Genomic DNA, 27,708 nt, shown 5'->3' on the forward strand with positions numbered 1-27,708 from the left:
TCCCGATCTAACCAAAAACCGCACAGGAATTATACGGCGCGAGAACCGCTTCGTTAGAAGTCTATGACGCAATCTGAAAACAAGAAGCGAAGCGATAATCGCAGCAAGGGTTTGATTATAGTATAATCTCCTTAGGAACAACTGCTGACCGTTTCCGGTCGTCCTTTGTTGACGACGGGTGCTTGGCCCCCTTAATCGCTGCTTGCCGTTATATTCCTATAAACGGAAACACATAACAGTTTTAGAGTTCCAAATTAAGCGTGAAAACACGAGAGAAAAAGAGGCCGAGAGAGACGAACTTCACCGTAGTACAGCTTCAGTAAGGCTAGAGTTAAGAGGACAGACAGCAGGGTGGAGGAAAGAGAGAGAGAGAGAGAGAGAGAGGGAGGAAAAAAAAACCCAAACACAAGCAAAGCGTCGCGTTATTTGTGTTGCTGCTCTCGTCGGCGAGTGGCTTGGACTTAATTAGAGAGACAGCGGGGTGTGGGACTGCCTCGGACAACGTCTCCCTCCATCACGCCTCGTATCGGAGCCGTGACCTACTTACGGCAGAGCGCTTTTGTTCTTCCTGCTCGGCATGAACGAGTGTTACACTCGGCACGCTAGAGCCCGATACCGCCTAGACGATTAGCATTTTGGAAGAAATATTTCGCAGATCTTTCACTAGTTTAAAAAGGCTTTACCGTATCGTGTTGACAAAATAAAACGATCTCTTGATTCCAATTCCATACTAAAGAAAACTGAAAAAGAAGAAAAAAAACATTTGAGGGGGGGGGGGAGATGCGGTTATAATCGACCGTGATGCATCCTGGCATGAAGCGGAGTTACCGTTTCCATGCCGACGGTGACTATTTTCCTTCAGCGGGACATCCCAAAGTGTTTTATTCCCCTTATACTGCAGCGGCATTTCGTCCGTATATCCAGAGTCCCGATTAATGCTGTGGAACATCCATGAAACCGTTTGGTTCCCTCAGCAGCCTCTCAATCTAGCGGTGCCGTTTCTATAAAAACAGAAGCTCCCGATTTAACCCCTGATGCTATGCTAGGTGATGATCCAGAATTTTTGTAGAAACAAGCACAGGGATGGGATGTGTCTGGATAAAGCAGGACCGTTCTATCCGCAGGCCTTGTGGGGCAATGAATAAATAAATAAATAAATAAATAAATAAATAAATAAATGTGCTGTAAGCAGCCTAACAAGGAGAAAGATCATTGAAAGATTACCCAGACAGAAAGGATTATTGAATTAAAAACATTGATTACTCGGTAAACAGCGGTTACGTCACTTTTAAGGAGTTGTGCGATTGCATAAACGGTAATACGGTAGATTCAGAGTTCACAGGATGAAAGCAGGACGCAGCAGCTTCAGATCAGTCCTGGATTCAATAAAACTCTCGTCGGCGTCAGCTATCCGACCCGCTGCCGAGATCATACGTGGACGTATATGCTATAAAAACAAAACGTGCGCGGAGGAATGACGGAGGCCCAGGACGGATTTAAATGAATCCAAGATGTGGAAGCGGGGCTGAACAAACAGTGGTGTATTGTTGCTCGGCCGTGCCGTTCTCGCTCTCTCTCTCTCTCCGGCGTTAGGCATTTCCTCATGAAACTTGAAGCTGTGCGACTTTCGCTTGGCCTGGATTCAGTCAGCGGCGCACGCATCCGAAGATCTGTTGCAGCTCGCTGATTGCGCTACACACCGAATCCATCAGATCTGAAGAGAAGGAGGAGTGGAGACCGATCCCTGGGCCTCACTGGAGAACAATCAAAAATCTGTTCCGGCTTCACATATAAATCAACCAGCCATTATTCGATGGTTGCTATGGTTACATCTGGTGAAATATCGCTCCATTTTAGTGCACTTTTCATATAGGACGTGTTGCACCAACTGCAAAAACGCTAGCCAAACATAAACATGTAAGGAAGAAAACACTCGGGGGGCGTGATGTTCAAGAACAGTAAAGAGACTCCGTCGCCAAACTCCTCCCCCGCCTCTAAAGACCAAAAACTAATTTTTGCTTGCCCTCCGCGTCGGAAAACGTAACCTCCGACCGTTACAAAACGCCGACACTGGAGACTCCTTCCATAAAATGTTACCTAAGTGTACATTCTCCTCACAGAAAATATCTCGATATCAACAACCGCACACTTTTTTAATCCGTTCATGTGAAACGTCTGCCGTACAAGTCCGTGCCATCGGAGCGCGACACCTTTTGACCAATCAGAATCGAGAATTCTTCAGCGCATGTGCTGCAAATGAAATCATTTCAGGTTTCCACAGCTACGTTCTGAACAACTTTACACGAGATCTTTAAACCGACGATGTTTAAACTGATGAAGCTTTTCTCACGAAGCAACATCAGATTAAATAAATAAATACATACATACATAAATAAATAAATAAATAAATAAAGTGATTTCGTTCCAGTCCACAGGACCCGATTTGCATCTGCAGGGTTCGTTCGTTCAGTTTTATTCGGACTGGCGGATACGCCACGCCGAGGTGATGCTATCAGACGAGATCAGACGCCAGATCTACTCGGACTCGCATTCTTCGGCTCTGTTAAGATCTGAAACCGTCTTCTTTCCTTAAACCTCGCACGTTTTCTTTCAGAGATCTGATTTCACGAGTCCGTGAACGAGACACAAACTATGTTTACGACTCAGATAAGAGTTGTTCGTTCCAGGTTGGCCTTGACCCCCCACCCTTCCCGTGTTTGGATGCACGCACAGGAATAACACTTTGTAACGTATTAAATATTAACATGACTGGTCCCAAAAATGGACTCCAGGAGCTGGCAAAGTTCAATCCGCTAGCGGTGTAAGAACTCGGGAACCGTCTCTCGTACACGCCTGGCGTTTTAGCGAGTGCCGGGTCCCTCGTCGGCCTTCTTCCAATGACACTCGGAGGTCTCGTTCTGGCTACTTCCTGTGAAAGGACTGGGAGAGCTGCGGGAGTTCAGATTGCACAAGCTCAGCGGGAGAAAGAGCAGCTCGAGCTAATTTCAATCATTAACTGCGTTATGAGATATCCGCCTCTCTCTCTCTCTCTCGCTCTGCACTAGCACTCTGTGACAAGCCCAGTGGAAAAGTCCATCGGTTCATTGGGGATACGGAAAAACCTCCATGTGTCAGAGCGACAGGCAACCGCTCATTATCTACGCAAGTCCACGATACAAACACTGCAGCTAGTAATTTTAATAATTCATGTATCCAAAACGACTGGCTCCAGTTAAGAACTCTACACAGCTGTACAATTCTCTCAAGCTCTCTCACAAGCTCATTCCCCGTCTCTGTAGTTGCTAAAGTAAGGAATGACAAACTCGTATAAATCAACCACGGGGTGGTGGAACGAGGCGAAGTTTCCGTCACCTCGTTCCCTGTAGTATTTTATTCACATCATATTTGATCTGTTTATAGTTCTGTTTAACGTCGTATAACGTCGGTTCCTGTTAGCACTTGTGTTATAGCAGCTATAAACAGTAATTCCCTCACCAGCCTGTCTTATCGTCATTCTTTCTCCTAAAAAAAAAAACACAACAACCTTTCCCGTGTCAGAAACATTAAAAAAAAAAAAAAATACGGCAGATCTATCTCGGACTGTTACAGAGCGCCGACACTGGAGACTCCTTCCGAAAACTTTAACCGCTCCCTGTGTACGCCGTTACAACACAACACGCGATCACGGTCCCTCCAGGAGTTTGCGACGTCGCGTTCGCAGAAATTAAACGCAAATCTCCGCGCTATCCGTCGGAGCTTGCGATTTTTCGAAATCTGGGCCGAGACGCGTCACGACGCGCGTTCAGCCGAAGCAGCCTTCGATTCGCGTCGCGTCGGTCGCGAGTACAGCTAAAAGGTCTCGTTTACCAACAAAATCACTGCGAAAACAACCGCTGCGATTTCGCCAATTCAAGCAGCTTTCCACAAACCTAAATAAATAAATAAATAAAAGAAAAGAAATAAAATAACTCTGCGAAATCCTGTACGGACTGACGACAGAAACAATAACCTGGTATTTTTAACGTAGGATACACTTTAATACAATGTACCGTTTATATAAAAAGATATACATCTTATGAAACTATTAATATATGGTTTGCAGCTGTAATACTGTATGAATCAACACCAATCAGATTCTGACCAATCAGAATCCAGAATTCAACGCCTCACGTAATACACTAACACGTGCGTATTTTAGCTACTACAATTTCCCAGATTTAAATAAATAAATAAATGATAAAAATGTTGGTCGGGTCACGAGCGCGTATGACCGAAGAACGTGAACGTTCTGGGTTGAGAAACTGATCATTCGTTCACGCGGATGCCGTCGAGCGATGCGGTTTCCCATGCGGCGATCGATTCGAGAGGACAGCAGACTCTGAGGTACTGGGATCATGTTGCAAGGCTGAAACTCCATCCCTCTACTTCTGCCTCCTGACGGCTTTACTCCGTACCGAAATGTCACCGAGTAAACAAAGAGACTCGATTATTCAAGCTTATCGGATCGACGTGCGACGGAACGCGACGATAAACAAACGACACGGAGTGATGAATGGTCACGTGTTAATAACCCTCATAACTCTCGCGTCGCTCGGTTTTTTTTTTTTTTGTCGTTTTCTCACGCCGTGGCATTTAAAAGTCGGACAGAACCCAATCGAAACATGGAGGGAACGCCGAGAGACGTACGCGAGACCGTGATGGAGCGTCCGCTCGTGTTACACGGCCCGTGGGAGCATCCGAATGTCAACAAATCTTTTTTTTTCCTGTGTTCGCAGATAAAAGAGCTGCAGGGAGAAAAGGGGGGGGGGAGGGGGGATATGACTGAGGAGGACAGGGGTGTGTGCTGTGTCCTTGTGCAAGCTGCTGTCACTACTCATCTCGTTTAGAGAGAGAGAGAGAGAGAGAGAGAGATGCTCAGCCATGCTCGACACGACCACTAACAGCAGACATTTCCACGACATAGAAAAAGAAAAAAAAACACCAAGAAGAAAGAATCATTTTAATGAAGACTTTTTAATACGCAGAGAAAGTGTTTGCTCTAACACACACACACACACACACACACACACACACACACACACACACACACACGCACGCGTGCACACTGACCCGTTGTGTAAAATCAGCAGGCAGAAACTCCAGCCTCGGCCCTCCTGAGGGCAAAAATCGACCCCAAACTCGTACTTATACGCTAGAGGTCGACCGACTGCATTCTACCGCTAGCGATAACTAAGTCGGGCGGTACTTTCCAATAACCAATTAACCAACCGATCATTTTTTTTTTAAAATTGATACCGAATGAAAACATAAAACACTCAAAAGTAACATATCGCTGAACTTTATTACAAAAAGAAACTTTTTTTTAAATATATTAAAAGGTTAATATATGTAAACTATTAATAAATATTAAAGTAAACAAACGATATACACCCATACAGAACCAAAAAGCAACGCTCCAAATAACAAATAAAAAGAGAGACGTCCAAAATGAATGATAAAAAAAATAAGACTTCAAATAACACGACAAAATGTGTCAGTGATGGTTATTTCATTTCGCCTCTAGAGGCCGCTCTCGTGCCGTACGATGACAGCGGAACCTTCTCAGCCGCTCCCGCGACAGACGCGACCGGGAAAATATCTACCGGTGTGCAAAACCGATCGATCGGTCGACCTTTATTATACACGCACGCACACACACACACACACACACACACACACACACATACAGTGTTACGTTATCGTTTGTAAGTTACTTCGTTTGGGGGGGGGAGGGTTCTAAAGCGTTCAAAAACAAGTTTTTATTTCATAGGAAAATAATCAGCGATGGCGCGGTGTGAAGAAGTGGTGTTAATTATACGACAGCAATCTGGCAAAGAATGACACGTTATACTTTTTATCCGTTTTTTTTTTTTTTTTTTTTAAAGAATTCTCCTCATGAACTGTTACTATAGAAGCAATGAAACAATTAATCAACACCTTCTGACCAATCAGATTCGAGATTGATATACAAGAACGATTCGATAGACTGCTTCCTGCCGTCTGAACTTCACGACCCAGAGTGCCGCGTTCTTACTGCAAGAACCGAGCGGAGAACAGAAGGCAACACGATTAGCGAGTAAGCCGATACGTCCGCTCCAGAGAGGCGTCCTTTCTACTAGACTGTAACGCGACTCCCCGAGACGCGACGATCGGGGCTAACGAGCCTCTCCGTGCCGTGAGGTCCTGAGGTCCCGAGGTCGGTTTAAACCCTGACGCCATTTTATCCTCCATGTTTTTCTTTTTTTCCCCTCCTCCGAAACATCTAATGAGATGTAGATTATCCAAAAAAAAGGCGCATATTTGAAATGTATACAATGTTATTTTATTGTTTGTTTTTTTTTTAAATTGGCGTTTCTAAACCTCTAACAATCATTTCAAAGACTTCGAAGATAGAGTAGAAAAGTTTTCACTCGATTCAACAGATCAGGCTAGCTTTGGATTCTTTCATTTAAAATGAGCAGTTTCCGTTGACATTTTTCTGGCCTGGAAATTAGCTCCGCCCTGGCTCTTTTCCTTATAAGGCAACTCACCATATAAGGCATATGTCGTTTTAACAAAGAGGAAAGGGCGTTTTTAGCGGCGTGAACATTTTCAATTCTACGTAAAATTACAAAACGGCTTCTTTAAATTTCCATACAATATTTGAAAATATATAAATATTTTGAACTGTATTGCGTTTCCTGATTGGCTGCAATATGACGGATGAAAATAGAGTTTGAACTATATCGCTTTTGGTTGCGGTATGACCTAGAAACACCCGGTTTGCACAGTGTCAATGCAGTCAGATTTGGAGAAAGCGAAACAGATACGCTATCGCCGGCTTATCAGCTCCGCTATCTAAATACGTGAAGCGTTCGGGTGGAGGAAAACAACACGCCTTTTTAGCGACTACAGGAAGCGAGGGCAGGTGACTCATACGACATGGCGAGTGCTGAGAGAGTGGAGCAGCAGGAATTTCGGTTTATGTTTTTAAATATATATATATATATATATATATATATATATATATATATATATATATATATATATATATATATATATATATATATATACATACACACACACACACACACGCAATTGTCTTGTCTTGTGCAACTCGTTAGTCAGCATTAGTACAACAGCGAAATGAAAAACGTACTATAGTGCGTTTTGTCGTCAAACAATACCAGACTTGTGTATTTTTAAACAAATTCACGTCTAATGCATGAGCAACTCTCAGATCTCGCATCTCAATTTTGAAGCGCCGACACTGGAGACTCCTTCCATAAATTACAGTTAAATAAACGTCTCCTAAACCGGATAAAGGATTTTTTTTTTAACAGACGTAACTGTCAGTGCTGCGGTTCTGGAAAGTACCACCACCACCACCACCACCACCACCATCACAACCTTCAGACCAATCAGATTGCAGAATTCGACAGCGCTTGCTTGGTGTTGCTTCACTCAAATCGAATGTAAATGTTTTGTCTGGGAAATCTCCTTCCTGCTCCAGCTGTGCAAAAAAACCTTCTTTTTTTTTTTTTTTAAAGAAGAAGAAGAAGAAAAAAAAAAAACGCACAACACGGGCAAGCATCCAAAAATAACTGGTGTTCAATGGAAGCGTGTGAAGAGTACTGTCGTTCTCAAAAAGCATTCACAAACAGAGACGTGTGTCTGGCAAAACTTTATTTCCTTCCTTCGTGCGCAATAGAACGCGTCTCGAGTGGAAACGCTGCGTTTACTTTTAAAGTTCAGTTGAAATTGTTCAAAAATGTTGGAGAAAAAAAAAAAGTAGTTAAGCAATAAGGGTTGCTTTGTGAACTTGGCGTTACGCCGGCACACTTAGCAATGGCCAAAGCACACAATTCCGCAACGTCAAGACATGTTCGGCGTCTGACGCGGTGAGAAGTATGACAGTATGAAAACTGAGTGTTCTAGGTACGCCGGATTTACGCTGTATGATTTTCAGCCAGATTTGATTTATTTTTTAGCCTTTGCGGTGGACGTCTGCGGTCTTGGAACGCATACCGTGACGTGCTTATGTTATCGTCTGTCAGATTAGTGCCACTGTGTTCAAACCTACCAGAGATCTTCTGTCTAAAACCCACCGATAGGAAGACGGCGTAACACGACGCCAAACTCGCCGCAGAGCTACAAATGCGGTAACGCCGATGTTCGAAATGTAAACGCTTCGAAGAACGTTTGTGTTCACGCGAGCCCGTTTTCTACGTCGTGCTTTTTTGCGGTCGATGACGTAAGCGGAACGTAGTTTTTGATCGTAGGTCTACCGTTAAGAGGATCTTCGTCGTATAATCCGACATGGGAGTGCACGCGGAGTCTGTTACGGAAATCGGATGGGAGTTTAGCGAGCCGGGACTCGGACATCGCGTCTTATCGGTGCTTTGCGGTTTGGGATTTTCACACAAGCGTGACGTTTTTGTCATGATGTAAAACTCTCGCCTCTTCAGACCTCTTTCCTAGTGGTCTCTTTCCTAGTTCTGTGTGTGTGTGTGTGAGTGAAGAAGCTCGAAGTGTAAGAACTAAAGCGCAGACAAACCCTTTAGTTAAACACTGGGGCTTGTTGCTAGGATACGTTCTTATCAATACCTCGGTATGCGGTGTGTCTCGCTCGTGTGTTTCCCGGCCCTCGCTTTTCATTCTCCTGTTTACTTCCGAATCAGCTCCTTCAGCATTCGGCTCGGCGCCAAACCACCAGACCCCAAATATCCCGCACTGTCGACTCGTCATGTTTCGGAAACACGTCTAAAAGGAGTGCGAATCGTGCAATTTAGGTCACGTCGGTGCAATCGGAGCTCTGCTTGGCCTCGTCCCTTCACGTCTGCTTTTTTTAATCGTTATCCTATAAAGTCGCTAATAGTAAAACGATACTCGTGGGTATTTTGTTTAACGATAAAATCACGTCGACAGTTTAGGGAACAAAAACGGGCTCGTTTCGATCCTCTTCGGATTTCAAAATGGAACGCAAAACATTGAACGCGCATGGTAACAATCCTTGAATCTGATCGGTCAGAACGTGCCCAGCGCTCGTTCTCGCGCGTTATCGTTTCTATAGGAACGACTTACAAAGCAACGTGTACGGCGAGCGCATTTATGGGAAGAGTCTCCGGTGTCGGCGCTAACTTTACGCCAGCGTAGCTTTACGTTTTTTCCGACGTCCCCCGGACGGAGGAGTTTACGCCTTGGAGTTTCTCTGTAACGTGACAAGCTACGATTTTTGCCGTATTAACATCAAGAGAAAGACATAAATAAATAAATAAATAAATAAAGAGAGGCTAGTGAGGAAAGACTGTTAAAGCTGCTATAACGTAAATCATTCATGGACGTTCTACAACATTGAATTAAATGCAACTATAAATGGATAAAAAAAAAAAAAAAATTTTTTTTTTTACAAAAGTACAACTGTCCAAGCCTTAAAATTGCGCTTAATATTTCATCGAGAATCACGCAGCCTTAAGGCGAAGAAGCGGGGGAGGGAGGAAGGGGGGGGGGGGCGACGTTTTCTGGCTAAATAGAGTTGTTGCAACAAGATCAACAAACAAAATCCCCACCCTGCAAGCCGGTAATTTGAGAACTCCATCACGAGTACTCGAGCCGATCGGTTCAGGGCGCACGTCTCCGGTGCCAGGCTTCTGCGGTGGTGTTGTTGTTGCTGTTTTTCATCGTAATGGATTTCCTTCCCATGTAACACGGTTGTGAAAACATGGAGGCACGACAGGTTCACACACGACTTGTATGTATGCCATGATGTAAAAGCAGGGTGTGTATTCACGCTCCTTCATCTGTGCACTTTGAGGTTATGGAGAGATCTTGGACTTGGTTCAGTCAGAGAAATACGAGGCTGTTAAAAGGGATTTTCAGCGACGGCTGCGCTGATAACGCGGATGTCCAAATACCGTCCGAGCGAATTCCTGAAATGCTTCGACACAGGGCGTACCTGTCAGTCCAGGGACACACACACACACACACACCTCCCTACTCCTTCCTCACCGGTTTTTTTTTTTTTTAAACAATTTTTTTTTCTTTTGCAAGTAGGTATGTTGAAATAGTAACATTTCCACATCACAGTAACAGCCGGACCCTTATGATTTTATCACAGTTCTTCCCATGCACAAAAATAATGGGATTATCATGCGCACGTTGTAATTTTTTAACCATTTGTAGTCACGTTTAACGTTGTGGAACGTCCACAAATGACTTATAGCAGCTGTAAACTGCCGTTCCTTCATCTGCCTCTCTTTTTTCCCCCCCTCTCTCACTCTCTCTCAAATGAATAAAACAAACCGTACACAAAGCGTAAACTCCTCCGTTCCGAGGACGTCGGTGAAAAAAATAAATAGATCAATAAAAACTTTCATCTTTACATCTGAGTTACTGGACGCTCCTTCCGTAAACGTTAAATCGATCTCCTTATGGAAAACTTCACCGTTTCGACGATTACACGAGTCCCTGTGAGTGAACCAGATGTTTCTCTAGAAACAATAACGTATTAGAAATTTATCGGCACCTTTCCGACCAATCAGAACCCAGTATTTTAATAATGCTCTGGTATAAACAAGGACGACGCATATAATACTGCCTATCCTACGGTATGTCCCTCAATCTAGCCAGCCACAACATGCTAAACTGCTTCGGAAGTGGAACCTGTATGTTGACACACTTCCTTTCGAATTGGTTGGGACGTGTGTGTCGAGGGGCTCGACTAATTCCACACCAGACAAAAATACACTAATCCCCCCCCCCGCCCCGTCATCAAATCTTAAAAACTTGACAGTAGCTTGAAGGTAGTGTAATTAGACGGCTAAATACCGATGACATCCTGCACGGTAGACGTTCACGAGACACCTCCAGCGCTTGTGTTTATTACAGAAACATAGATAACCTGCATAGCATGTCGTTTGACGCGAATTAAGCGCACTTTTGTTCTCAAGAATAGGATTTCCAAGAACTGGCGAATGTAGAATTAAGAGTGTTGAGAGCGCAGACAAATATATACCTCCAAATATATACAGATGTTGGTCAATATTGGTTTATAGACCAATAGACACGTATAAAAAGCTCTGAAACACCAACTTTGATTGATTTTACCGGTACAGTGGGGCGAAAAAGTAAGTGCACCCCGACACATTTGCGCAAAAAAAAAAAAAAAAGATCTTAAAAAGCCATTTGGATAAAAGGTGGCTCATTTTTATTATTTAAATCAAGGCTCCTTGTGCGTAAGGAAAGAAAGGACACCCCTCCCTTTATCACAGAAACGGGTGCAGTGAAAGAGTTGTGAAGACCAGAACATAAAAAACGAGCCTAACGATGCACCGAGGCCCAGTCTGCTGAGGCGAAAACATTTCATTAAAGCACGTCCTGGCTTTTACAGCAAGCCAGAACGATCGAGTTAGATTTTCCCCCTCACGTGCTTTTTCATCATGCGCCTCGTACAGACGTCTCCCGGACCAGACCTCGGCCGAGCATCGCGAACCGCCCCGAGATTCTTTTTTTTTTTTATCTCGTTACAGAAAGCGGAGCATGCCTGGAGGAAATGTGTGCGGTTATATAACCCACCGGGATAAACCTCAGCTTTACAAGTAAGCAAAATGGAATACAGAGCACCAAGAATAGTGGAGAAGCACTCACTGAAGCCTACTGAGACCTGGCAGAGATGTGAGCAGGCTAATGGAAAGACTAAGGGAACGTAAGGAGCCTAAAAGGTTTCGTGAGACGTTTTTCTTATCAGTTGGGTGGAAAACAGAACTCCCCCCGCACCCCACACACACATTTCCAAATAGGTTGTGATAACAGCACTGTGACACTTTGAAAATAAAAGCAGAGATGGGATTGGTGGAGAGATAAAGAGACGGGGAAAAGAGAGACAGAGAGAGAGAGAGAGAGAGAGAGAGAGAGAGAGAGAAGACTCAGAAACTCGGAAACAGGCCCAATGACGAATGCGCTCAGGCCTAAATAGGATGACGTTATGGCTCCATTCTCGGCGGTGGTCTTTGAATACCCCTTCCTCCTTTGTGATTTGAACAATGCTGGTGGACAGATGGCCCCGGTCTAAACCGGCGGCACTCAGCCGCTCTCAGCCCCCCTAAAGACAACACACGGCTTCGACAACCCCACTTCCCCTCAATATGGAGCAGACCGGGGTAGGAGTGTAGGTGTTTAATACATTCTTTAGTTCTTTATTAGTATTGTTTTAACTAAAAGTGGAACAGAAAAATTTATTTACTCAGCATTAAACTTTATGGGCTTGCTTGAATGTCTCTAATATGTATGAAAAAAAAAAATAACAATCCAATATTTATATTAGAGCTGTTATATTGACAAAAAAAAGACAAAAGGACTCGATTTCCTTACGTCTTACCCCAGAATCCGAAAAACCGGTTACCTCACCAATTTATGACAGAGCCCAAAAGATACCCCTTGCTTCCAATCTATCTTACCCGAAGGCCTAAGAAGTACCTCTTCGTGTCTCTCCATCTTACCCCAGGGTCAAATTCTACCTCTTCCTACCTCTCCGTCTAGTCCTCTATATTTAACCCCCCGAAACCTGTAAACAACATTTTCCTACACTTCCATCTTACCCCAAACGCTACCTTCTTTTTAACTCCTCCATCTTGCCCGAGAGTCTGAAAATATACCTCTTCATACCGCTCTATTTACCCCCGTGAATCCTACCTACACGACCTCCTTCTACACCTTAATCTCGGATATACCCCACAGATGGTGTCCCTCCATTTGACCCCATGTCCAGAATTTAACCAAAAGCTCATGGCTGGGGTCAGTGGGATATCCAAACTGAAACGAGTGAGTCATAACAACCTGCTTAAAATTTCTCACCGTCTCAGTCAGCAGTTACTGCATCACAAGCTTGGACATGTGCAAGGTATAAAAACAGACATATACAAATAGTTAAACCTTGGCGGAGGCGGGGCGACGGATTAGCGGATTTTCAGATTAAAACCAGAAGCTAAACTCTGGCCTCAGACAAGCCAATTGCTTGCTTTAATGGCCTTCCTGTGCCAGGCAAATACAAAATGTGTTGCCACTTGTCAGTGTTGAAACAACACAAATCTGTCCTTATGTAAAAGTAAACGAACGGAGATCCAGACTTGCACAGCGATATGTCTAGTGCAACGTAAAACACACCCGCATACAAGACGAGCACAAAGCCAAAAATAAAAGCTGCTGAGGGAGTCGTCTCTAAAATATCAAACTGGATTCGATCCTTTTAGTTCGACGGGATCAAATTAAAGGACACAATCCATGAACCCTGTTACAGAGCATCAAAATAGATCTGATAATATAATTTCCCCATTTGACGACGGGGGACAAAGGAAACCTATACGTTATAGTTCTCAAGGACGCTTAGACCTTAAGTTTTATGCTGAGCTCGTGTTTACGGAGTCATGTAATAAAGATGAAAGCGGACCTTGTAGAGATTCTGCTGCAAGACCAGCGCGTCAGCCTGGTCAACAACTTCATTGTTATAAACAACAACAACAACAACAACGTACAACTACAAATTCAAATGTGTATCGAGGTCCCATTTTACCCTAGAGCCAAAAGATCTATAGGCTTGTTTAAAATTTAGAGAATGAAAACCATAAAAGATACCACTTATCCCACAAGCCCAATGGGTACCTCACTTACGAGCCTTCAATTTTACCCCAAAACCCAAAAGGTAACTCTTTTCCCCCCTTCTGTTTAACCCCAAAACCCAAAAGGTAACTCTTTTCCCCCTTCTGTTTAACAACAAAACCCAAAAGGTAACGCTTTTCTCCCTTACGTTTAACTGCAAAACCCAAAAGATACCTCTTGCCACACATACCGTTTATGCCAGAATCCAAAAAGGTACCTATTTCTATGCATCATTCTTACCAAAGAAACCCCAAAGTTACCTCTTGCTACCCTTTAAGGTTACCCCAGAACCCAACGTTAACTCTTCCTACCCTTCCATTTTACCCCAGAACCACAAACCCTGCATCTTGGTCCAGGGCTCGAAACCCACCTCCTCTGGATCATCCTTCTAAAGCCAGAGCTTGAAATGTACCTTTTCCTACCCCACCATCTTACCCCAGAGAACAAAAGATCTCTCTTTCTACACCTATAATCTTACCCCATAGACCATGTCTTACCTTTTTTTTTTATCCCTCGATCTTATCCTAGAGCCCAAATGCTTGTATCTTACCCAAAGGCCTTAAAAGTACACTCCATGTGTCCCTCTTTAACCCAGGCAGGAGAGCTACCTCTTTCTAGCACCCCATCTTACCCTAAACCTCAAAAATAAAGGCATCTTCCATCCTAAGCCAGAACTCAACTGATATCTTCTTGTACTCCTTCATGTTACCCCAAAGACCAAAAGATACCTCTTCTTACCCTTATGTTTTACCCTAGAAATCAAAAAGTAGCCCTTACACCACTGTCATACAGTACCTCACCATCTTACGTCAGAACCTCTAAAAATGTACCTCTTCATGTCCGTCCTTCTTTCCCCAGGACTCAAATCTACCTTATCTACCCTCCCATCTTACTCCAATCCCACCCCTTTATTTACCACCCAAACCTTAGTCACATTTTACTCCTCTCTATCTTACACAAGAACCCGAAAGCTAAATCGTTCTTCACCATCATCATACCTCACAAACTTCTCGTGCCTTTATCTTAACCCCCGGGGGCCAGAAAGCTCAAAACAAGTCCAAAAGTTTCCATTTCATCTACATTATGTTGTGAAGACGCCCAAACGTTAGCTCATTCTAACCCCTTCCGTTATACCAGAAAGCTTGAAAGGCATCTCTTTCTACCCCTCCATCGTATCACATGGCCTCAAAGCTACATCTTATTTCAACATGGTTCAAAAGATACCGACAATTTCATATTACCTCATGGCCCATGATGCTCCACTTCAGTGGATTACTCTGACCATACTTTCCCCCCCATTGGAGCTTATACTTCGCACATCAAAAACTTAGGAATGTGGAAAAAAGGATGTGTGTGTGAGAGAGCGAGAGAGAGACAGAGAGAGAGACCGAATCACCCTTGCGTCATATGACTGCGTAATTAATTCAACCTGGGTAGACATTCTTCAGCGACACTGGACAGAAATGGAAAGTTCATGCCCAAGTAGGTATGTGCGGTTTCATTTATTCATTGGTAAATAAATTCCACAGATTATGAGACAGGCTTAACCAGTCTCCGACCAGCACGACAGGTGTTTCTGCAAAAAAAAAAAAAAAAAAAAAAAAAAAAAAAAAAAAAAAAATCGCAGGAATTCATGACTTGAACCTCAGCCCATTCACAACGAAACCACACAGAACTTGCTCTATTGTTGTCTGGGAATCTAGAAACTCCAGGTCTGCCAGCCTTTTGCAAATATCTCTGGGACTTCCTTTGATAAATGGAATAAATACCATTAACATTACAGTCATTCCAGTCCAAATGGGTTCCAATCACACTAATCCAAAATCAAACCTCATGAAGGCCATGAATGTAGAAGATCTTCCGTTTCTACGACCACTAAACCCGTCCACAAGGTCACCCGAGTTCCTGACGCATTCAAATCAAGCGAGTGTTAAACGTGTACTTTCTGCATCAGCTCTCGGGCTGTAATTATTAGCGCTCGGTCCCAACACCAGCTCTCAAGTAATCTCCAGGCTTGTCCGTTCAGCATCCGTAGATGTCCAGCCGAAGTCCGACCTGTCTGATCCCAGCTTTAAACTCCATCTAATTTATCGCTCAAACGAGTACTGGGAATCCCAGCAACGTTCTCGGAAATCTCTATCGTGTCGCAGTTTATCGCGATAGCGATAGCGTATCGTATCACCCGCCCCCTACTCTAAAGGAAAAACCTCCCACAGCTAGCGATCTCCCGCTACCGATCTGGATCCTGTCCAGACCTCCAGACCCTCATCACAACCATACTGTTATCTCATCGTCTCTCGGAGACGCAAATCACTCCAGAGAGAGAGAGAGAGAGAGAGAGAGAGAGAGAGGACCACAATGTGGGCCAAGAGCATACACAAGGACCGTGGGATTTTTTTCCACTGGCGAAAAGAAGCTGAAGCAGAGCACCTTGTCGAAATTTGCATCTTAATAAAACGTACAGGAGAGCCGTAACGAAGAGGCAGACGTTTCTCATCAGAACGCGCACTCTGTAAAGTCCATCGCTCAGAGATTCATGAGCTCTGACAAGTGTTTCTGGGTTTGTTGTCTCAGGAGAGCTGTTAGTAACAGCCCGAGGCATGAAGTCGGGGAGGGCCCAATTACAGGGCCGTTTAAAACCAGCTCTGGCAAGACCACCTGACATCACAGGGAGTGCACGCCTTTGTCAGATTATTATTTTTTTCGTGGCAATCCACAGCGGCAGAGAGCAAGCAATAACCTCGTTAAACTACAGATTCAGCAAAAAAAAAGAAAAGAAAAGAAAAACAACCTCTGTTCGGGCGGAGGTTCTGTCCTGTTTGTCGTCTACAAAAAGAAAACCCACACGTGATATCGTGATTCGAATATCTTTTGCTGTGTGTGTGTGTGTGTGTGTGTGTGTGTGTGTGTGTGTGTGTGTTTCAACAAAAAACCCCACGACTAAACAAGTAATAACATGCGGAGTTAAACGCTCCATCGGATTAACCAGCCAAAATGAGAATTCCCAAGCGGACAATTTCAATTACTTTTAGCGCATTTGAGGCGGAATTATTTTCCACACAAACAAGACAAATCACGACGGATGTTAAGACCAATGAGATGTTTACCCGGTTAATTTAATCGCTCTAATTATAGCCTATTACAGACAAAACACACACACACACACACATTTAACTCCAGCTGATGGTACTTCAGATGAGTCTTAATAGCCATCTTTAAAACCTAAAACGTCTTTTCTAATGTCGTGGTCATAAACCACATGACTCTAAAGACCTGACGAAGGGTCGTGAGAGAACAATGTCAAAGTTCTTTCACCCGAATCATGGGAAACGCGAACGGTGTAACACGACCCCGGCGTGACCCCGAGCGCAGTCTCGTATAAACCCGTAAAGTGTCTGCAGGGGGTCTGCGTCTTTTCAGTCACTGTTTTACATCTCAAAAGGAACTGATAACAAAACTTGAAGCACCATGAGCTACAATAAACCTCGGGGATATATTTCCGGGTGGGGGGGGGGGGGGGGGATATGGCAAAAATATCATGATACTTTTTCATGATATGCATCGTGATATATACAGTACTGAAAGGTTTTTTTGATACTTTTATTTGATGTCTACAAGAATTTAAATTTTTTTTTTCCTGTAAGGATACGTGTATTTGGAACGAGTCTCCAGTGTCGCCTTTAGCAAGTTTTCCGACACGGGACCGTCTTCAGGACTTCACGACAAGCTGTGTTAAAGACGCTTACGTAATTGTCTAAACTGTCTGCAAACATGAGGAGAGCTTGAGTTAAATATTTACGAATATGCCCTCTATGTACAGGATAAGAAACGTAATATCGTTTAGCTCTAAATTTCATCCGCAGTCCGTCTGTATACGTGATGCTACGGGACGTTCCTCTTCGGCATTGTTTGAATTTTTATTTGTTGTGTGTGTGCTTCCTGTGACACATTCCTCAGCATTTCACAACACACTTTACAGTCCAGCAACGAATCGCTGGAGTGGCGCCGCGCTCCACCCGACAGACAGCACAGGAAGCTTGTTGACTTTAATGGGTGGCGTTCTTAGTATCCGAAAGTTGCTGGCCTTGTAAAAACAGAAAAAGACATGCCCGGTGCAGGTTGCGTGTTCCCCGGCTGGGAGGATAAGTCAGCGATGTGAAGGGAGCGTGTGAAGAATTCGACACGTCTTTTTATACCGCGGATGTCGTACGATCGGCATATAAACTCAAAGAGTACAGAGCGTTATATATTGTGATATTCTCGTGCAGAAAAACCACACAAAGGCTTCTTTTGTAGCGCGCTATGCATTGTAAATACTGTTGTGTGTTATATTTAGGTCTTTCATCCGGCCTGAAACTGACATTTCTTTCTTCGGGGCCTGTCGAGTGAGTTTCACCGGCAGGTTTCTGCTCAGAAGTATGCTGCGTCGATTGCTTCGTTTTCTATAATAGCGGCTCTGACTGCAGCCGGCCGGAACGTTCCGGGGTAAACAAAACCCGTCTAAATTCGTAGTACGTAAATAAAACTTGCATACGGTCACCCTCAAATCACGTAGCAAAATGTCTTATGGTCTGGCGAGACCACGGTCGAACTTTTTGGGTAGAATTCTAAAAGATTTCTCTGGTGCAAGAACACCACACAAACGGTGAAGCATGGTGGTGGCAGCATCACGCTCTGCGGCTGCTTCTCTTCAGCTGGGACTGGTGCTCTAGCCAAGATCTAAATCCTGTGGAAAACCTGTGGAATTATTTTAATGACGGCAACGAAATGATAGGAATACAGAACGAACGAGCCGCGTTAATATAAACCTGCGATTGGTAGCTGCGCTACCGTCAGAGCCGCTCGAACGATAACTCGCGTACGCTCGGCGCTCCACGTCTTTAGCGGCGCAGACAGGAGACGCTAGCAAATCAAATGAATCCAACTCGAATTCACAGGAAGAACGTCAGCGGAAAAGGTCGAAAGCAACGAGCGTGACGTGAGGTGGCAAGCCGCGGAGCAGGACGCTCATAACGTAGAACGTTTCCTGCATAATAGCAAACAGGAAAGAAAGAAAAAGCCGATACATAAACGACTCGTTTATGCAAAGCTTGGTTTGGGCAATAGCCGTAAAACGATAAACACAAACGCATCGGCGGTGTTACGTAACCTGATCATCATAACCCGACATGATAAGCGAGCTCTCACGCAGAGCTGAACAGAGAAGCTCTACACAAACAAGCACCGTGCTACAGTATCGTCTTCCTACAAACACACCCTGAAAAATAAATAAATAAGAAATCAATAAGAGATGCCCAAGATGACGAGTCAAATCTAACTTTACGAGTAATTATTATAGAAACAGAAATTAAAAATGTTGCTTAAAAATAAAGTCTGGTTACGTTCATTTTTATTTTGCGGCATACACTATTTACATAATCATAATAATAAGAAGAAGAAGAAGAAAATTTACTTGATTTTTTAACGTTACTGTAATTTTACTTTGTTACTGTCTCGGATCTGTTAAAAAGACTAACGTTATCAATAATTAACTTTTTTTTTATTTAAATTACCTTGTAGGTTTTTTAACGAGGCAAATAAAAATGTAACATTATTTTTACAACTTAAAACAAAATAAAAATGATGTTAAAATACTACTAAAATAAAAATAAAATTATTTTAAATACAATAAAATACGTCATTTAAAAAAAAGCCCCCCACCGCAGTGTGTCCTCAATTGTGGCTTAAACTTTTTTTTTTTTTTTTAACTAAATTACCTAGTAATTTTTTTTTATTATGTTTCAATAAGGTAAATAAAAATATGTATAAAAAAATTTTATTAAAAAAAAAACAATCATTAAAAATACAATAAAATAAGTAATAAATCATTTTTTTCCTAAATTTTCTTTGGAAATTCTAGTAGAAACGAAATGACAAAAACGGCATAGAAACCTCGACACCTTCAGCCCCATAAAAACGCTATGATCTATGAATATTCACAAATATGCTAATTGGAAAAAGTGTCCCTGTGTGCTAGCCAGCAACTCGGCTACTTGTTTCGAGTCGCCGTACCCGCAGCTATTTATTTAACGGCAGTCAAAGCTACCAAAATATCACAAAATGTCAAGCTGGACGAATTTATTTCGTAAAATTGTTCGCAGAAGCGTTTACGCAAGACACGCGTTAGTCGGAAAAACGTTCGTATCGAAATTTACGTAAGGGAGACTCGCTAAGGTGAACCTCGAATGAACGGCAATCCTAAACAAACCCATCGTTTAAGACTCGCCATTCAATTAGAAAAGTTACACAAGTAATGGCGCCCTATAAAAGAAGGAAGAGTTGGTGTGTGTGTGTGTGTGTATATTGTAGCTGATGCGCCGTAGTGGCCGAGCTGCATTACTAGAACATTTAGCGTCATTGAACTGCAGTTTTCAGCTCTGTTGCCTTTTACAGTACATAGTTTTGTGGGCGGGGTTAAATCTAAATCAGCCAGCTGATGGATTTATCAACATACATGCATGTGAGACTGTAAAAATAATAATAATAATAATAATAATAATAATAATAATAATAATAATAATAATAATAAAATCAGCGAATGAAACCGTCAGTTTAGAGTACAAAAGCATTTACTTTACTAAACACTGATTGTTAAATGAGGGCAATTGTTACCATAACAACCACAAAACTTTAGCTCATTAGCTAAGTCAGCTAGCTGCAGGTCCCGTTGTTAAAAGTTGCGAGGTACCATCTTAACGTCTAATAGTTAGAGCTTTACGGAAAAACTTTTTTTTTTTTTTTTTTTAAAAAGAAAATAAAAATGTGAATTTATACACCATCTCCGAAATGTATTTAAAATCCTTTTCTAATTTCTTTCATTCTGAGGTCAGCTCTTCGTTTATGTACGTTTTAAACAGACTAACCCTCCCAGCGCATGAGAGGGGCTTGTGCTCCGGTGAGGTGTCCGCCGAGTGAATTTACAGTGCGGTACACAGCCACAGAGAGCATTCGATCCTCATTAGACCCGACTTCACAGGCCATGCTAATTAGTGCGGTGCCATCTGTACAGCCAGGCTGCTGTGCACGAGCGGCGTCTCGCACGGCCATGTGCAAACACCGCCTCGGGCACGGAGTAAAGCCCGAGCCACGGGTCCGCGCATCGTTTCCAGGGTTACTCCCGGGAGACCAGTGAAGGCATCTCAGATCATCCGCTTAGTTAAGTTCCTATACAAGCTGATGAGAATCTGGGCTTTAAAAGGCTTTTACACACACACACACACACACACACACACACACACACACACATACACACAGATGTATTTGAGGACATCTCGACGATACCGGATATGTATCACGATAAAAAAAAAAAAATATTTACACTTCCTTAAAATCGACTTTTTTAATGCGAAAAAAGTACCAAATTTGACTAGGAAAGCAGTGTCCAATCAGAACTCTTTTTAAGAAATAGTTTGTTTTCTTTCTAATCTAGATTAGTCTAATCTGAAAGATGGGAATTTGACGGATTTGTACTCACAACCTTCAGGACGTGAGGGACGACAGAAACGTCGCACGTACAACTGCATTTAAATTAATATTCAAGTGATTTTTTGAAAATTATCATTAAATGTAGTGTTGGATGATTTTGGACTAAAACGCGGGGTGAGTATTGGATCAGATTAGACACCTTTTCTGGTGTCAAACTACATCCCTTGTTGATGAAAACGCAGCAAAACATAACGTTACCTAGCAAGCGACGTGTCGCTCGTGTTGCTTTGTGACCGTTACTGTTGGAGACTGTGGGCGTGGCCTGTCCAGAGTAGCTACGGTGGTAGCTATTAACACGAAGTATATAACTCACTAATCTGTGTGATCATTCCCCGCCCCCATTTACATGCTAAGTATTATTGCCAAGTTAACAAAGCAAACTAACCGCACTAGCTATGTACGCTCACGCACTCGCAAGCTCCACCGATCTCTACTACTTCTTTCCAAGCTTTATTTTTCTTCATAACGTCTCTATAGACATTTAACAAGAGGTCACATGACAGGATGAGATGAAATCTACTTCTGAAACTAAACTTGTGAGCGGGAAACACTGAAGAAACGTCGCGCCACACGATCGGTCCGAAGAACCTTCTGAGTCACGGAATCGGCGCGCGGACAGTTAACGAAAACGCGCAGCGGTTTGCGCTTCACTTACCGTTCAGTCCGTTTGGTATGCTCCTGTGGAGGTGGTTAGTGGATAGATCGTCCATAGATCTTCTAATGGCTGCCATCTTGCCCTCGACAGGTTTGTGCCCGTGACCGTGATGATGGTGGTCCGGGCTTCCAGCGCTTCCCGTACTGGACGTACTGCTTCCGTCCCCCACGTCCCTCACGTTATTCGTGCCTCCGTTCAGGTTGGTCAAGCTGGACTGGCTGTCTATAGAGCTCCTCGACCCGGCGCCGTTCCTCTCCTCCTCCAGCATGACGATGATCTCCTTTAACTCCATGTTCTCGCGCACGACGGCCTCCTGATTGACCTCCAGCTCCTTCAGTTTCTGCTCATAGAACCCGACCTCCTTCCAGACGACGCCGGCCGTGTACCTGCCGAAGCGCTGCCACTCCCGCGACAGCTTCTTGCCCTTTTGCCGGTCGTCGTCCAGAAAGCAGCACAGCTCACGGAGCTCCTGGTTGTCGTCCTGCAGCTTCTGGTTCACTTCTTTCAAATTCCGGATCTCGTGAAGGTGAACCTGTAGTCTCCGGTTCACGTCGCGCATCATGTTCCCGTGCTCCACCATTAGGCTGATCTTCTCGCTCTCGACTCTGCGGAGCTTCCGAACCAGCTCGTCTTTGCCGAGTCTGAGGAGTTCCTCATCTGAGATTTTGCTTAAATCCTCCCTCGGGACGTCGGTCACATTTTTCGCCATATTCCTTTTCCGTGGATGGACGGCTGCGAGATGAAGCTGAAGGATCTCTAATGACGCCTACGTAAAAGTAGATCTAAAATCACACCCATGATTTATGAAAGAAACCAAGAATCCAAGAAGTGGGAAACCTGTTAAGCAAAAAAAAACAAAAAACAAACAAACAAAAAAAAAAACACTGATTTTATATATATGTATATATAACTGCTTTTTTTTGTCTCTGAAATCCTTCGTCTCCCCAGAGAAGGTCCGATCTTCAGTCCAGTGAGGTGAGATTAGACTTTCTGGTCATGCATAACCTGCAAGATGCATAGTAAGAGAAGAGGACAGAATGAGAAAATAATCTCAATCACTGCAGTGGATGCTACAAAAAGGTTGCCAGATTGCTTAGATTAGTACCCACTCATATCCTTTTTTACAACCTGAAATTCAAACTCATCTCTTGTTTAAAAATGAATATAAACTCTTAAAAGCGCACTAATCATTTAATCCTCTCATATTTAATATAATAAACACAAACACACGTGCTCTAAACATCCCAATCTGGCAACACGTCAAAACCGAACTATTCAGTTATCCCACGTTCTTCACACTCCTAATCTCATACAGATGATACATACACACCGAAACTAACGCTACTTATAACTTTATACCTCCAAGTCCATGTTCTCGTGTTGTTTTAAGAACATAGCGATAGAGAGAAAGAGAATAAAAGGAAACATCAATTCGACTGAAAAGCACTTTACCCTTCAGCTCCTTCAGCCTCAGAGAGCGAGATTTCTTACCGTGTTTTGAAACACAGCCCTATTCCGCATGACCCTTCTTCGTCCAAATGTTGGATTTAAGCTTTAAAAAAGAGAGGACCGTGTACAGAGAGCGGGTTATATAAACCTCCGAGCGAGCAGGTAGGTTGTGAGAGTGAGAGAGAGAGAGACTGCCTTTAACCATTTATCTAGCCTACTAAAGCAGATTGAGAACTCTTAAAGAGACAGGAGCCTAAAAATTCCCTGAGAACCGGCAACCCTTTAGCTCCGCCCACCTCGTCTGATAGGCTGAAATAAAATAGCGTACACTAATGACATTTTTTTGTGATTGTCGCAGCCAAGAATGTTTGATTTTTGTTGCTGTTTTTTTTTCTCTCTCTCTACAAAATTTGCGATGCAACTTGCAGAGGTTTTTTTTTGGGGGGGGGGGGGTTCCGTGGTTTTTTTTTCCCCGGAAAATTACTTGCATTGCAGAAATCGCAATTGTTTTGCACAGAGATGTTTGTTGGTAGATGAGACCTTTTAGTTGTATTCATGTGAATCGAAGAGAGACCGCTCTTTGACCGGACGTCTCGGAGCAAACCTGCGGTCGTTGTGAAAAATCGCGAGTTTTACTGCGATACTGCGGAGTTTTTTGGGTTTTATTTTGGATTTCGTAAAATCGCGAAATCCTGTTGGGATTGGTATTCGATGTGCTTTTTTAAAAAAAAAATGTTAAAAAGACATTTTGGAAGGTGAACAACAAATAAATACGAATAAATGGGCTCTTTGTAAACCAAATTCTTTTTGACATTTTATAAACGACGTTGAATTAAACCTAAACCTTTACGAAACAAACTAAAAACCAAAATGTCATGTTTTTAAAAGAACTGAATTTTGTGTGAGAAATTTAGTAATGCGACTATGTTCAATATCTCTTGTTCTTGTGGCACTGAATACGTTGTGTTCTTTGTTTTGTTTTTTTTCTTTTAAGCTACGCACTTTTTAACCAGCGCTTAAATAATTCTCGATTGAAATTGGTGTTGAAAAAAAAAGGTGTTTATTATATATTGGATAAACACCTTTATTTTTTTTTGTACGTTGTACATTTTAACAGTTAATAGTTACATTTAATGCTAGCGTCTGTTCTCACTTACGTTATAGCGGCGATAAACTTAAACGTTTTTTATTTTCATTTGTTATTCGTCTTAGATTATGTGGAGCGTCCACCGTATACAAGTCCCTGCGGTTGAGCTGTTACTATAGAAACAAAAACGTATTAGAATGAGCGCATTAAAATAAACCTACCCTGCATGTTATATCCGGAACGACTTTCCAAGCTGTGCCGTTATACAACAATAACATTCCGTCCAATCGGATTTCAGTATTCGACCTCACTGTGGTATTTACATTTTTTATTGCTATCTTTGACAGAATTTCCACCTTCCATTCGAAACACAAGCGCTCTCTCACGATACATGATCCTTACTCTAGTAACTTACAGTACGCAGGCCGAACATAATCTAAGACTAATAACAAACATTTCATATTTTAAAAATATGCCGCCTTTTTTTCTTTTGCGGTTTCTCGGTAATATGCCGGGCTGCATTATTTTTGTCTAAATGACTGTTTATAGCTGGCATACGTGCAAACAGGAACTAACTCGTTTCACATGCATTCCACAACATTAAATGTAACTATAAACGGATAAAAAGTACACCTGTTGTAATATGTTATCGTTCACCCATTGTGTTTTATTCCTTACATAACAACTTTTTTGTTCATTTGTTGAGATATTTGTACACCTTTTTTCACCTTTAGTGTAAATATTTAATGTAGTAATTCAATTCAAGTAATGTAAATACGTAATTCAAGTAGGTAAATAGTTTTCAATGCATTGTTACTCTTATGGAAATGAAGTAGGCGTCAGCAGAGTGTAATGATGGGGATCAATCGCCCTCTAGTGGACAAAGTTTATACAAGAATTTTGTGTGCTGTAACAGAGTGATTTAAATAAAAAAATTAATTTAAAAAAAAAACTTGAGAATTTGAGAACTTTCAAACTTGCTCTAAATGTTTAGGATGTTTTTTTTTTTTTTTTTTTAATTGGATAGCAAAAAACACCAATACTGGTGGCAGGTAATTCTGTTTTGTTGCTAATTCATCTCCTAGAAGCTAAATTCAATGCAAACTCCTGCACTTAACTGTAAGTAACTGATGAAACAAGTCTGTCAATAAACAAATATCTTTCTAAACCCATGATAAGTGCACCTGAGTAAACGCACCGAGAAAGCAGTACGTGAATTAAACTTCAACCTTCCTGCCACGTGTTTTTCCCCCCCCACATGGGGTCACTTTGCTGGACTTTACTGAGATTTTATTTATGATTTCACAGGTGTCGTTTTGTATCAAGTTTAGTGTTCGGGGCTTTTAGGTTATGTTTGGACATCTGCAAGGATGTAGAAAACTAAATATATCGGATTAGTGAAATTTATAGGCGATGCGTGGAATATAATATAATATGATATAATCCAATAATAGCTTTAATCCAATATAAAGTAACCAATAATAAAGTAATAAACGAGGTTTGTTTACATGACTACTTGAATAATCTGATAATACTTATGATGTCACACACACACACACACACACAGTGACACAAAACTCCAAAGTATTTATTTTGACTCCAGTCTCAGCTCTTTTCCTGCACTGTTTATTCTAGCAGACTGGATTGCAGCTAATCGTTAAACCCTTCACGTTCCGAATCTGCTGCGTTTAACGCTGAAGTGGTGATTTAAAGGTAATTATTAAGCCTTTCACAAGCCCAGTCTCGCGTTGATGGATCGGGGATTAACACGTATGATGCTACTGTTCACAGTGTAAAAGTTCATTCGAGGCTCTGTGAGTTAATCTGTAATTTGGGTTTTAGATAACAACACACTGGATTTGCAGTATTAGGAAAAAAGTCACTGGGGTACATGACATTTCACTTACTTGTGAATGAGTGGATTTCCAATTCGATTTTTGTAACTAAAGAGGCTTTATTTATTTATTTTACAATAGATATTGTCACAAAAATGCTTTACGGGTGAACTCTTCTGAACGACGTCGATTAGAATTCATTACGGAATTCGACTTATCTGGCATTTCCGATCGGTATAAACAAATGAATTATTTTATAAGACTGTTATAAGATCAGTCAGGACACTGTTGGGTTTCTGTGTGTAGAGTATCGTGACTCTTGTGTTTAGCTGCTGGTTTAGCTGCACTCCTCTGTTCTACTTCATGCTATTCTACTCTATTCTACCCTACTCTATTCTTCTCTCTGTTCTACTCTAGTCTGTGTGCTCAATTCTACTCAGCTCTATTCTACTCTCGTCTGTGTACCCAATTCTACTCAGCTCTATTCTACTCTCGTCTGTGTACCCAATTCTACTCAGCTCTATTCTACTCTCGTCTGTGTACTCAATTCTACTCAGCTCTATTCTACTCTAGTCTGTGTACCCAATTCTACTCAGCTCTATTCTACTCTCGTCTGTGTACCCAATTCTACTCAGCTCTATTCTACTCTCGTCTGTGTACCCAATTCTACTCAGCTCTATTCTACTCTCGTCTGTGTACCCAATTCTACTCAGCTCTATTCTACGCTAGTCTGTGTACTCAATTCTACTCAGCTCTATTCTACTCTCGTCTGTGTACCCAATTCTACTCAGCTCTATTCTACTCTCGTCTGTGTACCCAATTCTACTCAGCTCTATTCTACTCTCGTCTGTGTACCCAATTCTACTCAGCTCTATTCTACTCTAGTCTGTGTACTCAATTCTACTCAGCTCTGTTCTACTCTAGTCTGTGTGCTCAATTCTACTCAGCTCTATTCTACGCTAGTCTGTGTGCTCAATTCTACTCAGCTCTATTCTACGCTAGTCTGTGTGCTCAATTCTACTCAGCTCTATTCTACGCTAGTCTGTGTGCTCAATTCTACTCAGCTCTATTCTACGCTAGTCTGTGTACTCAATTCTACTCAGCTCTATTCTACGCTAGTCTGTGTACTCAATTCTACTCAGTTCTATTCTACTCTAGTCTGTGTGCTCAATTCTAGTCAGCTCTATTCTACGCTAGTCTGTGTACTCAATTCTACTTAGTTCTATTCTTCTCTACTCTGTTCTACTCTAGTCTGTGTACCCAATTCTACTCAGCTCTATTCTACTCTAGTCTGTGTACTCAATTCTACTCAGCTCTGTTCTACTCTAGTCTGTGTGCTCAATTCTACTCAGCTCTATTCTACGCTAGTCTGTGTGCTCAATTCTACTCAGCTCTATTCTACGCTAGTCTGTGTGCTCAATTCTACTCAGCTCTATTCTACGCTAGTCTGTGTGCTCAATTCTACTCAGTTCTATTCTACTCTCGTC

At 42.4% G+C, this 27,708-nt stretch overlaps 1 protein-coding gene across 2 annotated transcripts in view; it reads right to left on the minus strand.

Moving 5' to 3' along the window:
- The window catches only part of ccdc85ca (coiled-coil domain containing 85C, a), a 42,930-nt gene extending 19,352 nt beyond the window's left edge, over nt 1-23,578 (minus strand). The window contains exons 1-2 of one of the 2 annotated variants that reach the window (XM_053632353.1): nt 23,342-23,578; nt 21,851-22,855 (exon numbers count right to left, since the gene is read on the minus strand). In XM_053632353.1, coding sequence (XP_053488328.1) covers nt 21,851-22,559 — 709 coding nt within the window. In that variant the 5' untranslated portion in view covers nt 22,560-22,855; nt 23,342-23,578. The remainder of the gene's footprint in view (nt 1-21,850; nt 22,856-23,341) is intronic. The other variant, XM_053632352.1, reaches the window with a different exon arrangement.
- Nucleotides 23,579-27,708: the final 4,130 nt, after the last annotated feature.

This window comes from Ictalurus furcatus, chromosome 9, assembly GCF_023375685.1.
Source record: "Ictalurus furcatus strain D&B chromosome 9, Billie_1.0, whole genome shotgun sequence".
In the NCBI taxonomy this organism is placed as follows: Eukaryota; Metazoa; Chordata; class Actinopteri; order Siluriformes; family Ictaluridae; genus Ictalurus; species Ictalurus furcatus.